The sequence below is a fragment of the Pinus tabuliformis genome, chromosome 5_1, assembly GCF_031772625.1.
Source record: "Pinus tabuliformis cultivar Carrire ecotype Pingquan chromosome 5_1, CPIR1, whole genome shotgun sequence".
In the NCBI taxonomy this organism is placed as follows: Eukaryota; Viridiplantae; Streptophyta; class Pinopsida; order Pinales; family Pinaceae; genus Pinus; species Pinus tabuliformis.
Window position 1 is genome coordinate 809523977 of NC_142305.1, and position 16931 is coordinate 809540907.

The 16931-nt window shown below is 36.7% G+C and overlaps 1 protein-coding gene across 1 annotated transcript; it reads right to left on the reverse strand.

Annotated features, from left to right (window-relative positions):
* Positions 1 to 10465: 10465 nt before the first annotated feature.
* LOC149167392 (Fasciclin-like arabinogalactan family protein) lies at positions 10466 to 11703 on the reverse strand (the record flags this gene model as incomplete). Its single annotated transcript, XM_089432968.1, has 2 exons — positions 10466 to 11443; positions 11559 to 11703. Coding segments are annotated over 2 exons (696 nt in total), but the record flags the coding sequence as incomplete, so codon positions are not given.
* Between the last annotated feature and the right edge of the window lie 5228 nt (positions 11704 to 16931).

A 16931-nucleotide genomic window follows, 5' to 3' on the forward strand; every position in this document is an offset into this window, starting at 1 on the left:
TTTCTTTTGGATTTCAAAACTTAGTAGTGCGTTCTAATTGGAATGGACAGCCTCTATAAATAGAGGATTGTCCCTCCATTTAAGCCGACTTGTAGGCTAACTAGACTAGCTGCTTTTAGGCCGACTTTGAGGGTTGTTTGTAGGCCGACTTTGAGGGCAGATTGTAGGTTGATTTGTTGAGCAGTTTGCGAATAGCTTCCATAGTGGTGTAGCATGCTTGAATGAGCTTCTTGAAGGTGCCATTGCATAGGAGTAGACTTGACTTTGCTTGGAGGTTTTCTCTTTGACTTTAATACATATTTATACATGGTGTAACATGCCCTTAAGGCCTTCAATATTTTCTCTTGACTATTTGACTCACCTATAGCACTTTGACATGTGCTAGACCTACTTCAATGAGCAAAAAACTCATTGACATATATTATAAAAATAACATTTCTTTTCTTGAATAAGTACAAATATCAAAAGTACATTTATGAAGACCAAATATAGTTACACTTCCTTCAACACTCCCTCTTAACTAGGGAGGTATTCATATAACATTACAAGGTGTTTGGCTATTATCAATCTTGAATAATTCACATAATAGAAACCGGATTAGCAATCCATCTGTTATAGCATCATATCCATCAGCATTGTCATAGTGCAAGGCCTTGACTAACAGCTCCATCTCTTTATGAGACCATGAGATACAATGTTGGCGAGACCAATGATTTATAGACACCTTCATCATTGCCTCTCAAGGTACATACCCACCCGGGTGTTCTCCGAGTATGACCTTCTAGGACTATTCTTATCTTATGACCTTCATTAGCAACTTCTTCTGCGTGGGTCCTTCAGTCGTTTGATCTCCTTCCTTTCTTGATGTCATGAAGTCTTTGTTCGAACTTCTTCTAGGTAGGGCACCATCCATCAATCACTTTCCTCCCTGGTTTGTCATGTCATTGCTTCCTTCGAGGAAAGTGGCTTTCTTATCATTCATCAGGTTTTCTTGTCATCTTGGCTACTCTTTTGTCATCTTGTCCATGCTTCGAAATATTCTTCTCATGAATGTTTCGTTGTACTTGCTTGTTTACATGCTTCGACCTAGTAGCCCATCATGACTTCATCCTGATATTGCTTCAACATTGCCATTTGTTGGATGGTTTCTTCATCACAACATCTTCGTAGAGTAGAATCAGTTATCAGCATCTTTTATATCTCCAAGGCCTTCATAGGTGTCAAGGGTCCTTTCTTCCTTTATCAAAGTTGTCTTGCCTTCTTTCAAGAGATATCTTTAAAGTATCTTGTCAGATAGCGATTTTCGGTGATCATGGCATTCTTCCATATGCTTGATCTCCTTCTTCATTTGCTTCTTCTCAGATGGATAGGTCAACCATCTAATGCTTCTTGTGAGAGCATTCCTTCATTGCTTGTTTTATGGACTTGTCAACGTTTCTTCTTGCTTCTTAGTCAGCAATATTATGCTCCTTAAGTGAGCATATTTTTTTGTTGACCTTCATTGCATTGTGGTACATGCCTTCGAGCATGTTCTTGGTGAAAGAGATTCTTTCATGCTTGATCATGTTATAGAACTATCCCATGACTCAATAATATACAAATGATAACATGACTAAACTTTGATACTTACATACCTCATCTTAATTCTCCTTTGATCATCCTTTGGTGTGGCCCTTCTTGCTTCATCTTAGCTTACCTGCATATCATTATTATCTTGAAACCCATGAATGGGATTCCCAATGAGACATACGTTTTGGTCCATGAACCCTCTTTTGAAGATTCCATCATAGGATCTTTATGATCCTTGCCTTGCAAATGTTTCCTTTCTTTTGATGATGGAGGTCTTCTACGATTCTTAAACATGATCAATTTTCCTTTCATCGTAAATGAGGTCCTATGCTAGGCATGCCCCTTCTACATGAATATCTTGAGCTATCTGCCATGCTCCTATATTCTAGAAGATATTTCTACTTATGCATTTTTATTCTTATTATAAATGCTACATCTCTATGAGTATCTAGAACTCTATGTAAATCATGCTTCTAGATTCTAGAGGATGGTTCTAGCCATGCATTATTATTCTATTCCTACATGCTCCTATACTACTTGAAACTTTGAATGAAGTCTAGAAGTAAAGAGTTTGACCTAGTCATAGTACAGATCCAGAGGATCTTCCTTCTTTTGCTTCTTTCCTTCTTCTTTCATTTCTTGAGTTATCTGAGCTTCTTCCTTCTTCCTTTTCTTGTTGTTGTCCTTATTAAGCTTAGGGCAATTCCTTTTGTAATGTCCATATTCTTGGCATCCAAAGCATTGGATCTTGGACGAGTCTTTGTTGTTTGTTCTTTGTGGACCAAATTTGCCAAATTTACCCTTTCTCTTGGCCATGGTAGCAAATGCTTGCTCCTTTGATCCCACATCTTCCTTTGCCTTAATTCTAGTTTCCTTTGTTCTACATAGAGACCACATTTCACTGAGAGTGGTTGCTTCCTTCTTGGCACATATGCTTGATGTGAAGTTTCCCCACTCCTCAGGTAGAGTATTGAATACTACAGTTGTCAATTCTCTGTCAGACATGACTTCCCCAAGCTCTTGAAATTGATCTCTCATTTTAGAGATTTTCATGAAGTAGAGAGTTATTCCTTCTTTTGTTATCTTCACCTTGTACAATTCATTCCTCAGAGATATTACTTCTCTAGTTATGGATACCGAGAATAGCTCCACTAGCTTATCATAAATTTCTTTTGATGTCTCAAATTTGGAGACATAAGGAATGAGAGAGTCTTTGATTGATTCTATCAAAATCCTTTGAGCTCTTGTCTCATCCTTATTGTACTTGGCTAAGGCTCGACTATGTTCCTTGATAGGGATAGTGATATTCCCTTTGACATACTCTAGGAGTTCATTCTCCTTGAGTAGTAGATCAATCCTCTTCTTCCATGCAAGAAAGTTATTGGTTCCTACCAATTTATTGTTTTCCTTGCAAAAAGACATTGATGTATGAAAGGACATGTACTTACTTGATATATTTTGAAATGCACTAGATTTGCTTCATTCTTGAAGACTTTGATGGCTTGTATACCCTTCTTCACCTTGAAGTGATTGAGACTTCTAGGCTTGATGCTTCAACCTTGTAGATGCTTCTCCTTGATGAGTGTTCTTGAGTTGCCCTATCCTTGATGTGTCACCTTAGCTTTAATACCATGTTGAAGAATCTAGGGCAAAGTAGTGTAGTGTGATTCTTCGTTCTTGATAACAATTTGTGGAGTCTTTTCACTTTTCTTGTTAGCTTCTTCTTCTTCTTCTTCTTAGTGCATATGTGTGTACTTCATCAAACTGCTATCAAAACATAAAAACAAGAACACAAGATGTTGGCTCTCTGTCAAGGCCAAAACCTCTCTTCTCTTAAGAGGAAAACCCTTTAGTGAATTTCTCTTATTGAAGCTTCTATTGATCAATGACAAACCCTAGACCCCTAACTAAGAGATCCTCCAAGCACAAGTCAAGTCTTTACTCCTTTTTGCACCATATACCCCAACACTTCTTCCCACACTTTGTTCTCCTATGAATCTTGTCTAGAAATAGACCTTCTTGAGTGAGTCTTCTAGGTGAGGTGTTCCTCTTCTATCCCTTGCACAAGTAGACTTCAACGTTGACCAACCGAGATCCTTATTGAGATATGAGAGTATGACAGTGTTGTTGTTATGCTGCCCTAGTTTCTCGCACGTGTGGGAGGATTACTAGGTTCATATGCTCTTCTCTCCTTCGCTTGAGTGTCTTCCTTCCACGTTGGAGTAGGAGGCCTTTGTAGGCCTAGTTACTAGCCCAAACAATGAAGAATATACAACTGTGATTTTACTGTTGATATAGCCGCAGACTGTCCTTCATTCCCTCACATGTGTCACTATGTATACCCTAGAAACAGTCCCTTAATCTTCGTTGTTCTTCCTCTTCTCTTCGCTGCCCTAGTAGACCCTTTACCTTGGCTTCCTTCGACCTTCTTGTCCTCTCTGTTTCTTGCGGATTTCAGAGCTTGAGTAGTGTGTTCTAATTGGAGTGGACAACCTCTATAAATAGAGAATTATCCCTCCATTTAAGCCGACTTGTAGGCTAACTAGATTGGTTGCTTTTAGGCCGACTTTGAAGGTTGTTTGTAGGTCGACTTTGAGGGCAGATTGTAGGCTGATTTGTTGAGAAGTTTGCAAATAGCTTCCATGGTGGTATAGCATGCTTGAAGGAGCTTCTTGAAGGTGCCATTGCATAGGAGTAGACTTGACTTTGCTTGGAGGTTTTCTCTTTGACTTTAATACATATTTATACATGGTGTAACATGCCCCTAAGGCCTTCAATATTTTCTCTTGACTATTTGACTCACCTATAGCACTTTGACATGTGCTAGACCTACTTCAATGAGCAAGAAACTCATTATCATATATTATAAAAATAATATTTCTTTTCTTGAATAAGTACAAATATCAAAAGTACATTTATGAAGACCAAACCTAGTTACACTTCCTTCAACACAGTCAACCCTTTGTATTAGAATGTGATGCATCAGGAGAAGGAATAGGAGCAGTGTTAATGTAGAATGGCCATCTAATTGCATTCGAATGTTGGAAACTTCGGGTCACTGAGAGACTTTATTCCATGTATGACGAGGAAATGATAGCTATTATGCACAACTTGGCAAAGTTCAGGCAATAATTAGTGGGAAACAGGTTCGTAGCAATGACAAACCACAACAACTTGCACCATTTCTTGGAACAAAAAGACCTGAACAAACAACAGCAAAAGTGGCTAAGCAAGGTCCAGGGTTATGATTTTGATATTGAATATGTAAAAGGGAAAAAAGAATATCGTGGTTGATGCACTCTCTAGAAAACCAACAGCATGTTCACTCATGGAGCTCACAGAAAACTGGAAGGCTCACCTCTCGATGGAATATTCCAAGAACAAGCTTGTATGTGCTCTAACAAATAGACAAGTACAAGATAGTTAATGATATTATTTACTATAAAGACACGGTATATTTGGTTCCTGAATCTATGCTTAAGGAGAAAATCTTGAAGGCTGCACATGACGTACCATCAATTGGACAATAGGGATTATTCAAAACTTATCGGCGAATCAGGGAATGATTTTCATGGAAAAGTCTCAAAGATGACGTACTAAAATACGTTAAGGAATGCATGACATGCCAATAGAATAAGGTCGAATGCATGTATCCCACAGGTTTACTCCAACCTTTCCCCGTTTCAGAGCAAAAGTGGGAGAGCATCTCAATGGACTTCATTACAAGACTACCCAAAGCACAAGGCAAAGACTACATCCATACAATGGTTGATAGGTTGACGAAATTTGCACATTTCTTCGCAATTCCCACTAATTACTCTGCCAAACAGGAAGCAAAACTTTTCTTCAAAGAAGTTTTCAAGCTTCATACACTGCCTAAAAATACAGTGAGTGATCGAGATAGCATATTTATGGGGACATTTTAATACTCTTCAAGCTAGTCAGGACAAAATTAACCCCAAACACCAACTATCATCCGAAAACTTATGGCCATATAGAAATTGTGAATAGATGGATTGAGGGATATTTACGTGACTGGTCAGCGGAAAGCATGGATTAAATGGCTATACCTTGGGGAGCATTGTTACAACACCACTTATTTTTTGTCTATTGGCATGACATTTTTCAGAGCACTATATGGTTATGATGCTCCATCATTTCTTGACATTGTCTTTAGAGAGAATAGGGCCCCTTTAGTTAAAGATTGGATTCAAGAAAGCTGGGATATTATCAAGACATTCGGAGAAAAAATGCAGGCTGCCCAAAATAGGCAAAAGATGTACGCAGACCAGCGTCGAACAGAATGCAGTTTTGAGGTAGGAGACCTCGTATTTTTTAAATTGCAACCAGATAGGCAATCTACATTAAAGAAAAGCGGTGCAGAAAAGTTGAAGCCAAGGTTTTATGGACCCTACAATGTTCTTTGGAATATAGGAGAGGTTGAGTATGAGTTAAAATTGCCAAAAAAAAGCAAATTTATAATGTCTTCCATGTTTCCTATCTCAAGAAGGTTGTCGGGCAGCAAATCACTACTTTTATCAAACTGCCCACTTTGGATGAACAATGACAACTAGAGCTAATCCCAAAAGCAATCATTGTAGTACAACAAAAGAAACTAAGAGGCAGAGTAATTTCCTAATATCTTATTAGATGGAAGAATCTTCTGGAAGAAGACGCCACATGGGAAGGAGAACGAGTTTATAGCATCCCAATTTGAAATTGTTTGAGGGCAAGCAATTTCGGGAAGGCGAAATTGTAATGTCCTCTCCAAATTGATGGCTAATGGAGGACGAAATAGCCTATCCAACTTTGAAAGCTATAGTCATGATAAAGGGGTAAAACAGAATTTTTTCCCATGTTGGGGCAACATTGGGCAAAAGTTGGGTTGGCTAGGGCTAAAAAAGCCAAAATTAAAGGTTGCACCCACAACCCCTCACATTGGAGACCATGGAAAATTTATAAATAGAGGAGAGTTGAGATCAAATCAACCATTATCAATTGTGGATCAAATCATCTGTTTTCTTGAGCTGGAGCTCTGAGGGTTTGAAGACCCCTTCTTTTCTACTAATTTTAATGGTGAGAGATTCCACTCTAGTTAGTTTTATTTTCTTTTTTTCTACTTGTTCAGGCAACAGGGAATTTTCTATTCTAGGAGGAGCGAGGTACTTTTGTGGAGGATATGTGGCAAGGTGATTCACGTCATCCTGAAGACTGGACGAATTTCCCTAAGATTTCTTATCTGGAACAGCACAAAGCTTTCTAAAATCACAGATCAAAATTATTCCCTAAGGTGAAGCCATTGCAAAGTCATCTTATAGCAGGAAAATACACCTACAGAAGGCTGAAATATTTTGAGATTGACCTCACATTCTAAAGAGATTCCTGAGGCTGGCATTGAGGTGGAAAGCTATTTGCACTCCTCCAAGCCATCTGAGTATGAACAGGAGCATTTCATGGTAATCCCAGCCCACATAAAGAGATCGGGGTCAGGCAGACATTTCTGAAGCAAGCCCAGAAAATTACGGTGATGGATTTTTGGACGAGTCTAAGGCAAACAACATTCAACCAACCACTCAGCTATTCGCTATATCCCTGAGGCGAGTCAGGTTGCATTCCTGAGGTTAATTGTATCTCAGACAGCTCTGTAACAGGATCCGGGTTCAATCGTGTATTCAGACAGCTTAGTACAGTAGGGATTAGAGATAGGATATATTTGACTAGTAAATAAAACTCTGCTGAATTCAGAATTATATTGGAACTGATTTGGAATTGTACTGGATTGTTGGATTTGGGCTATACAAGTTCTGTTGAATTGATGAATGATGAAACGTTGAATTTAAGTTATATAAGTATTGTTGAATTTGGGCCATATAAGTAATGTTGCACTGTATGTTTATTTGAGTGTAGAAGGTAGCACAAAAATTGCTGAAGAGCGTATTTGTATTGAAATAGTCTATAACCCTGCTGACAGAAAAGGAGAAGAAATTTTGACAGAAACCCTAGTTGCTTAAGCAACCTTAGGGCTAAAAAAACAAAAATCCCTAGAATATTACATAAGGCCTAACTAGCCCTCCTTAAATTATCAAACAACAAATTACATACATGGACTTACTCCTTTAGCCCACGGTCCTCTACAGTCCCTTGTTTTCTGACACAGCTAGCCTGTTGTCACTTGCAGCCAACACTTTTCTACTTTAGACAGCCCTGTAGCTCTCAACACACTCACCAGCTCTCAGCCTCCTTTTCTTTCCCTGCGGCTTGCCTTAACAGGCCTCTTTTCCTCTTTTTGCCCCTACGAGCTGCTACAGTAGCTCTTTACCAGCCACAACAGGCCTACGGCCTATTCTCCTTTGCTATGGTTGCCCATTCTAGGCCTACTGTGGCCCTGTGACCACTCCTCTTCTAGCTGCGGCCCCTTGCTCCTGCATGTGGCTGCTCTGAGGGCTCCTATCTGGCTGCGGCTGGCTTGTTTAGGCCTGCAGCCTTCTCCCTGGCTGCAGCCTCCTTTAATTCTCAATACCAGCCCTACTCAACCACAGGAACTCAGCCTCCTTGCTTTCATCTCCTGCAGCTCCTTTTGCTGCCTGTGACTAAATCCTTTTAGCCCTCTTGCTCACCACACAAGAACATTGTCCTTTATGTCTCCTTGCCTTTGTATTTATACTTTTCCGAGGGGTGTGAAACCCCAAGGGTCGTGTCTCTTGACCTAGCTGGCCCACCTATGCCAACTTGAACCTTAAGCCAACTCATAATTAAATTAGATTATTAAATGCCTTTCCTTGGGTTCCAAGCCCACTCCTTTGGGTCCAAAACCCCAAACAACAAATCAAAAAGTCCCAAAGGCTTTTCCAAGGGGAAATAACTTCCGAGCTACCCAATTTCAACAATTCTTAGCAAACTTAAGTTGGGACTGGATGTCCATTTCCAAAATCCTATAAACTAAATTACATTAACTTCCTCAATATGGTTTTGTAGAATCTATTAAACCTATTAAAATAGACATCCATTTGCATGGCAAAGTAAGGTTTGTTAAATCAACTAGAAAGACAGCCATACAGATCACTCTGTTTCTACCTCTGCACCCATCGTGCATGAATAGAATTACAGATCATTTCAATTTTAACCATTCCATCTAGTCTGAGCGATACATCACCAACATTTATAACATTCATCTTTTATGAAATCCAAGCCATAATTTTAATGTCTAAGGTCTATACCATTTTGTTTTCTCTACTAAATACTGGCAACAGAATATTTTGTCCTGTTTTGTTGACTTTGCATCATTTGTGGCCTTGATTCACCAAGGAGTAGTTCAAATTTCAGAGACAGTGCACATTGATTTAATTGACAGGCTGGTCTGAGTGTGACTGTAAAAAGAAGCCCTCTATGCTTACTTCCATGTCAAACAACAATTCCAAACCCCGTGACAATGGGAACTTCTTAGGCTTAAAGGCAACGCATAATTTGTCTGCATTGCTACTTAGCAAATAAAATACGAAACATGAACATGTCATACTAAAGGGTGGGCTATAAACAAAAGTATCCCAAGAATTACTGCAATAGTTACAATGCATAGGAATTTGGGCAACTCCAATGGCTGGTAAAATCAGCATAGTTAATTGATATTATTTTTTGTTTCAGAGGGAAAACTGTTGAAGATTTTCTTAAGATTAATTGTAACTAAAACCAATTAGTGGTAGTGCTTTTTTAGTGTTTCCCAAGTAAGTTGGCAAGTAATCTAAGAAATACTAAACATGAGCATGGCATACTAAAGGGCGGGCTATAAACAAAGGTATCACAAAAGTTATTGCAATGATTACAATGCATAGGAATTTGGGCAACTCCGATCGCTGGTAAAGTCAGGACAATTGATTGATATTATTTTTTGTTTGAGAGGGAAACCTGTTGAAGATTTTCTTAAAATTAATTGTAACTAAAACCAATTAGTGGTAGTGCTTTTTCAGTGTTTCCCAAGTAAGTCGGCAAGTAATCTAAGAAATTTCATGGTCTGTATCTTGAATTATTCTTTTAAGTTATTTAATTTTGAATATTCACCTCTTCACTGGATAAGTATTCGGCAAATCTTTCGCATCAATACCACATCAGAACAAAACCCAAGCAAGCCTTCAGCATAAGTACCACATCAGAACAAAATCCAAGCTATTCTTCACGGGATTTTGGGTGAACTCGGAGGTCTGCTTCAAGAATAGCTAACAAGAGCATTGATATGGGAATAAAGATGGTGCTGAAGTAGTAAATTTGTAAAATTTTACTATTTAGGGATTTGTCAAGATCAGAGCTTTTGAAAAAACAATAGAAGGGTAAAAAAAAAAAGAGTAAGAGAAATTATATTAATCTAATTAAAATAATTAACTTAAATATTCCAAACATTAGACAATACACTAAACACAATATAATATTAAATACCCCCTCCTCCATAGTATCTTTTCCTTCTTTTTTCTAATTTTTGGTAGGAAATCCCTCCCAAGCACAACACAGTTTTCCCCCAAGTTTTTAATGGCATTACTTGTAGGCCACAAGGTAGAGACAATATATGTTAGAGATACTCGTGTCTTATCCGTCTCCCTCATGGGATCCGAGAGTGAAATGGATCTGAGGATCTGAGGATCTTACATATGAATGAATCCAAATTTGGCCAGCATGGCCCCAAGCAGAATCGGTAATAATAATGACCAATGTGCTGACCTGCTACTGCTAAATAAATTGAGGTACATTAGATAACGTTTTGGTGCAATTTAGTTGGAGATTTATGTCAGCCATTCCCAGTTTAATTTTGATTCAATTCAATAAATTTCAGTCTAAAATTACCCCAGCACCTACTTTAGATAAACTAATGGCCACGTGCTTAGTTTAACTCGGATCAGATTTATTCTAATTCCTCAGCAACAAGAATTACTCTGATTAACGGATAACTTACAAGTACTCAAAACCCCATCGCCTCTTGGTTGGTGATTTTCTTCATTCAGAGGAAACAAAGTTGCGAGTTTCTTAACAACAGACCAAACAGAAATCAATCCAACAAATAAATGAAATCAGTGAACTTTTAAACGCACATGCCAACAGGGTTTTGGTTTGGTGGTAGGCATTGCACTGTCCAACAAGTTCTAATATTTCTGAGGTTTGCGCCATCCAATTGTCATGTCAGAAAGGATAATGCCGGTGCAAGTTCTACCTGATTTTTAAGAATAGATACTCATCAGACCTGGCACCTAAGCCCTTTCAAATCCGTGTTATACAGCGCAGCTCCAAAGCTCCAGGCGCGTTTCTGAAAAAAACTGAAGTAAAACAGCTCACAGCATGCCTCATTCCAAATCTCCGTCTTCATCCGGCCTAACCGACTGCTCGAATGCTGCATCCATGATAACCCCTCGCATAACATGAACAATAATTTGCCCTCGTCTCGCGTCAGTGGCTTCGCAGCTTATGTTATTAACAAAAATAACTCCGGCAGAATCCCTACCTAGCTGCAACCTGAATCCGGACAAAGATTCCACAAGTAGCTCCCCGTTTAACGGCACCGACTTTGAGGGCAAATGTAAAGGAACTGTACTAAAGCCCAATATTCTTGATATAATGGCTATCGTATTATCAGACGTTGAATTTATAGACACTTCTTCCGTAAAATTTCCGTCTATCGCCTTGACCCCGGTTACGACTTTCCGCTCCAAAATTTGCCGGAAATATTGCTCCGAGGGGACGAAAACGGTAAACGGCAGATCGAAAGGCAGCATTCCGACCATAAATTCACCGGACTCTCCGAATCCAGGTGGATTATCGATAAGGCCGGGGTTTCGGTGCTTGAAAAAATGCCTGTTCAGTCTTTTCGGGTTTAGGTACACTGCGCTGCCGTTGTCTGATGTTGCCGGAAGATTGAATGTGAAGAACAGCAACAACAGAACGGAAAAAAATGCAATGCATAATGAAATTGATTTGTAAACAAATTTAACAGTAAATAGCGGAGATTGAACCGTTTTTGCAGGCATGGCGTATGAGCTCAACCGTCTCCTTTGTTCCATGACGATGCCGGTCAGAGTGATCGATGGAATTCGTTTGAAATGTTGCCCATTTCTTTGGGCGATGGAGCCGAGCACGCTGAACTCCACAGCTCGAACATCAAAGTTTGGATGATTTTAACCGCGATTAGACTTGAAGAAAGTCTAAATGTAAACTAAATGGCTTTTCATTCCTTTTCCTCAAAACATAGAGCAAACATGCTCTGATTTGAATATCTGGCATCTTTTTCGGTTATCTTTTTTTTTTGAAGGTTAGTTATTATTATTTTTTTAATTTTCTTGGAATGGTTTTTACAAATTAATGTAAAAATTTAAAAATTATTAGAATTATTTAAAATAATAATAATTAAATTGTAAACTAAAAAAATATAGTTAAATGGCAAATATTAATGATTGAAATTATATAATTTTAAGTATAAAAAAGATTATATTTTAATTAGATTTTATATATGAGTTTAGATTTATCACAATTTCACATCTATAAAAGTTGACATAGATCAAATTTCTTTTGAATTGTAAGATTTGATCTTTCTCTTACCTTGATAGATGAAGAGTTAAGATCAATTTAGGCTGGTTGAATTATTAATTATAATTATAATTATTAATTTTACTTTATTTCATTTTGGTTTTTAAAATTTTATTTTATTTTTATTTTTATGTAATTTGAGAGATTTAAAATGTTTCTTTTATAATTATAATTTTATTTATTCTATTTTTGTACGGAAAAACACTCTTCAGCATGGTAAAGATGTTGTAGTATTTAACATTTTGACTCGATCAAAATAAAATTTAGAAGAATAAAATAAAGTAAAAAACTTAAAATTCTTTAGCCCATGGTTTCGTTCCCATGATATTTTTAACTCATGGTTTTTTCCCATCCTATCCATGTCTAATGTGGCCAAAAAACTTAAAATTCTTTAGCCCATGGTTTCGTTCCCATGATATTTTTAACTCATGGTTTTTTCCCATCCTATCCATGTCTAATGTGGCCAATTTAAAGGCTAATAATTAAACCAACATAGATTCATCTTAAATCTAGATTTACCAAGTACCAAGAGCAATCAAAACTATTTTTGCTCTAAAAGAGGTTTGCACCTCAAATGAGAGACTTGATCCCTAGGATGATCATATAATTTGACCAAGTGAAAATGTTTAACATGATAGAACATTACAACATCTATTTCATACGGCTAGAGAGCACTTTTAAGAACATAATTATTTTCTAATAGTTGAATTTATATTTATTTTAATGTTTTTTAAATGTTTATTTTAATTTTTAATTATTAATTTTTTTTACCTTTTTGTTTTATTTGACTTTCGAAGGTATTATTTTGTTTTTCTTTGGATTTCTGTGGAGCATCTCTACACTATTATTTTTTGTTAGATCATGTCCTTATGATGAACCACAATAGAGGGTTTGACTAGTTGACTACAAAAATCATATGTGATTTGAAATGTTGACTACAAAATCATATGTGATTAATCCAAAAAAAGCTTTCCTCTTATCATTATGAATCATGAAAGTCTGAATTCAAAATCATAATTATGATTATGGAAATTGAATTTCACAAAAATTAGAATGATGGTCACAAGAATAATTTAGAATTTTCCTTTATTTTATTATATTTTGTTACGCTCTCTAATCCAGTATGGTAGAGATGTTGTAATGTAATGTCCTTTTGACTGGATCAAATTATATTAAATAATAACAATAAAACATTAAATTAATAATTATAAATATTATTATAATTAATAAATAAATCATCCTAGATCCATCTAACTTCAGATCTACCGTGTCTAGAGCGATTAAGAGATCTCTTAACATGTAAACCTCTTTTAGAGTGAAATGAGATTTGATCCCTTTAGACACTTGGTAGATCCAAAGTTAAGATGGATCTACGCTGGTTATATTACAAAGAAAGTGCCTATGAAAAGAAACTTATAAGGAGGAGCCTCTTAGTTTTGCCCAAATTATCCCTAATCTTGTTTAATGACTCAAAGAATATCTCCATGGGATTAAGCAAACATCATAACCTTAGTGTGAGAAGATGGGCCTAATTTTGCTTAATTAAGGAATTTATAGATTCCACTTTGACCCAAGCATTTACACAAAATGAGTGGATGAGGATTTTCTAATTCTTGTTTAATGTGTTTATATCTCATTATTACATATAATACTCCCTAATTGGTCGAGTGAATTCTATTCTTGGTAACCTATTTGGGAAAATAAACTTATGATGCCCACACATTTTTCTTTCCCTTCAAATTTTGCAAACAAAAGAAGGATTTTCCTTTATGAACCAAAGTATACCCCTGATCTTCTCCGCATATTAGGCACGAATCTAAATCAACCATTATTCCTTTTCAATCTGGAATTAAGTCCTTTGCTTATCCCACTTTATATAGCCAAATAGTTGGCAATTTATTGTACTTATTTCATAGTCATGTACATTTATTTTGTTGTTGGTATACTCCTGCTTTACACAGGATCCACATGAAATTCATGGAAAACAACAAAGTGGTTACTTTAGTGCATCTAAGGCATAGTTTAGTTTGGAATTCAATGTGTTTAAGGGGGTTCTTCTTTGGTTTGTTTCATGTATTCTAATTGGACTAGGGACCTTAATGCTTGGAAGTCTACTACACGTTATGTCCACAATCTTGGTTCAAGTTTTCTTGTGTGGTCATATAAGAAACATCTTGCCCTTTCTCTTTATTTGCCTAAGACATAGTGTAGAGTAGCAACTCATGTAAGCAAGGAAGCACTTTGCTTTGGTATATCCTTTTTAATTTGGTCACCAACATGAGCATCCAACTGCTTTGTAGTGCAATGGTCAAAATGCCATTTAGCTTGCCAAGTATCCAATAGAACACCAACATGTTAAGCACATAGGAGATGCACATGCACTTAATACAACAACCTATCATGATCATGTTATTACCTTAACTTAAAGGATCAAGTTATAGGCATATTTAAAAAGTATGTGCTAGAAGTTAGGTTTCTTCATCATTGGTCCATGTCAAGTGTGAAGTTGTCCTCAAGGCAAAGTAGGCATAATGCCTCCTTGCTTCTCTTTCCATTCTTTCATAAATTCTTCTTATTATCCCAAACCAATGCGAAAGAGGGATGTTAGGATATATTAGGAGATTGATTAAAATCAACTTGGTATAATGTATTGGTCATATGTTCTTTTAATTAGTTTCTTCCATTTTTCCCCTTACCTTGACAATTACGTGGATACCATTCTATCTCACGTAGGGCGATAAAATGATCCTCCTATTCTTGATTGCAAGAACACATGATATGTGTTCTTTCACCTCATTAGTCGATGATCTCTATCGAAATATTATGGAAGTTCATTTATTTGTGATGAGACAATAGATTAAAGGGTGTTATGGATGTATGTTTTGAGTAATAATATAGCTTTTATGTTGCTCCACAAAGTTTCAATTCTAAAATGGTTGGTTTTATCTTTGATATGTGTGTATTTATTTCTCTTTGTTGTTCAAATTTTTGATCTCTAACTATTGAGATTGTTTTAATATCAACAACTTATTTAATATGTTGGATGGGGTAATGTTGTGTTAATTTGTTAAAAGTTATAATTTGGTTGAAGCAAATATGGTGTTTAGCATGGCTAGAATGTTTGGCTAAGACAAATTTAATAATTAATTATGATCAATGTCATCATCATGTTACTTTAAGTCTTTTTTATGGATCAACTAATTTGTCAATGTATGGCACTCTACATGAGACTTTGCATGACAATGAATCTCATAAACTCCTTAATGTAGGAGAGGGTCCACTTTATTATTTACATCATTAAAAATGTTTTTCAATTATTTACAAGTTTTGAATATGGTTTTGATGCTCCTTTGAATGAGAGTTTTGACAATTTTAATGATCACCCCTTGAATGAAAGAGAGGTGGGCATAAGCATTGGTAACTTTGGACCAAGGTAAGATCGTGAATTCAATTTGCATGCTACGTGGAAAGTTTTATTAATATGAGTGTTGGAACAGCAATCATTTCTTAAGCTTTTCCTAGGATGAGATTTCTCATCATTAAAAAGATTTTTATTAGAGATACGAAGAGCCTTTGTGGCTAAGGTATCAAGGACAACAACTTTTTGTCTAGGGAGGTGGTGGGATTGGGTATTCAAGTTTTTTCCAATGTAAATGTCCTTGCAACAAACTTGGTCAGGCAAGGAACCATCTATTTCTTTGGTAACAAGGGAATTAAGGAAAATGAGGTTATTTTCATTCTAAATCTCCATGATAAATTAGATAATCAGAGTAATCTTGTCAATATATTTAGAATTTCATGAAAAATAGAATGTTGATGAGGCCAAATTATACAAGAACCATCAATAGACCAACATTTAGGCTTTAAGGGGTGGTTATCAAGAGCCTTTTTCTCATAATATGCCACACATAAACTGATAATGATTGAAGACAAGAGAAAACCTAGGGCAATATTGTAGCATTGATCCTGATCTTAGAGGGCCAATATCAAGGAGATTTGACCGTTAAGAGAGAGAAAAGAAACACACAATATGCAAAAGAAAAAAACTATATATTAAAAAAGAAAAATTGTTACAACTACATGTGGACCCATTTGTCCTTTTAGAAAGTGAGGTTCATTATTATAGCCTTATTGAGTTGCAATACCATGGGTGGATGTCACTTTCCATTCAAATCAATCCTCCCCCCTTAGGAAGCAGTGGCCCCCATTGCGTGGACATCCCTCCTAAGAAGCATTTGTTGAATATGAGCCCATGAAAATAAGGGTTTTGTGTGATTGACCTATAATCGCTAGTTTGTGGATGACCTAAAAGCAAGTGTTGTTGAAGACAAGGGTTTTGCATGTTGACCCATAAACATAGGTTTGTGGATGACTCAAAACCAAGTGTTGTTGAGGAAAAGGGTTTTGTGTGGTTGACCCGTAATAATGGGTTTATGGATGACCCATAACCATGATGAAAGAAGATCCGAGGATAGAGATACCCTGTAATGCTTGTGGGCCAAATGTGATACTAACAATGTATGACCTAACAAATGGAATTTGATGGTAAGGTTTTTGTGTGGTTGACCCATGGCCTTGGGTTTGTGGATGACCCATAACCATAATGAATGAGGGTTTGAGGATAGAGATACTTTGTAATGATTGTGGGCCAATTGCGAGACTAAAATTGCATGGCCTAGCAAATGAACCTCGAGATAGTTCGCTTGCGAGTCTGCCTGGTAGAATTCTGGTGTCTTATCTTTGTAGATTCTCACTATCTAATGAGATGTGGTAAAATCAGGTTCCATATTTTTGGTTCCCAT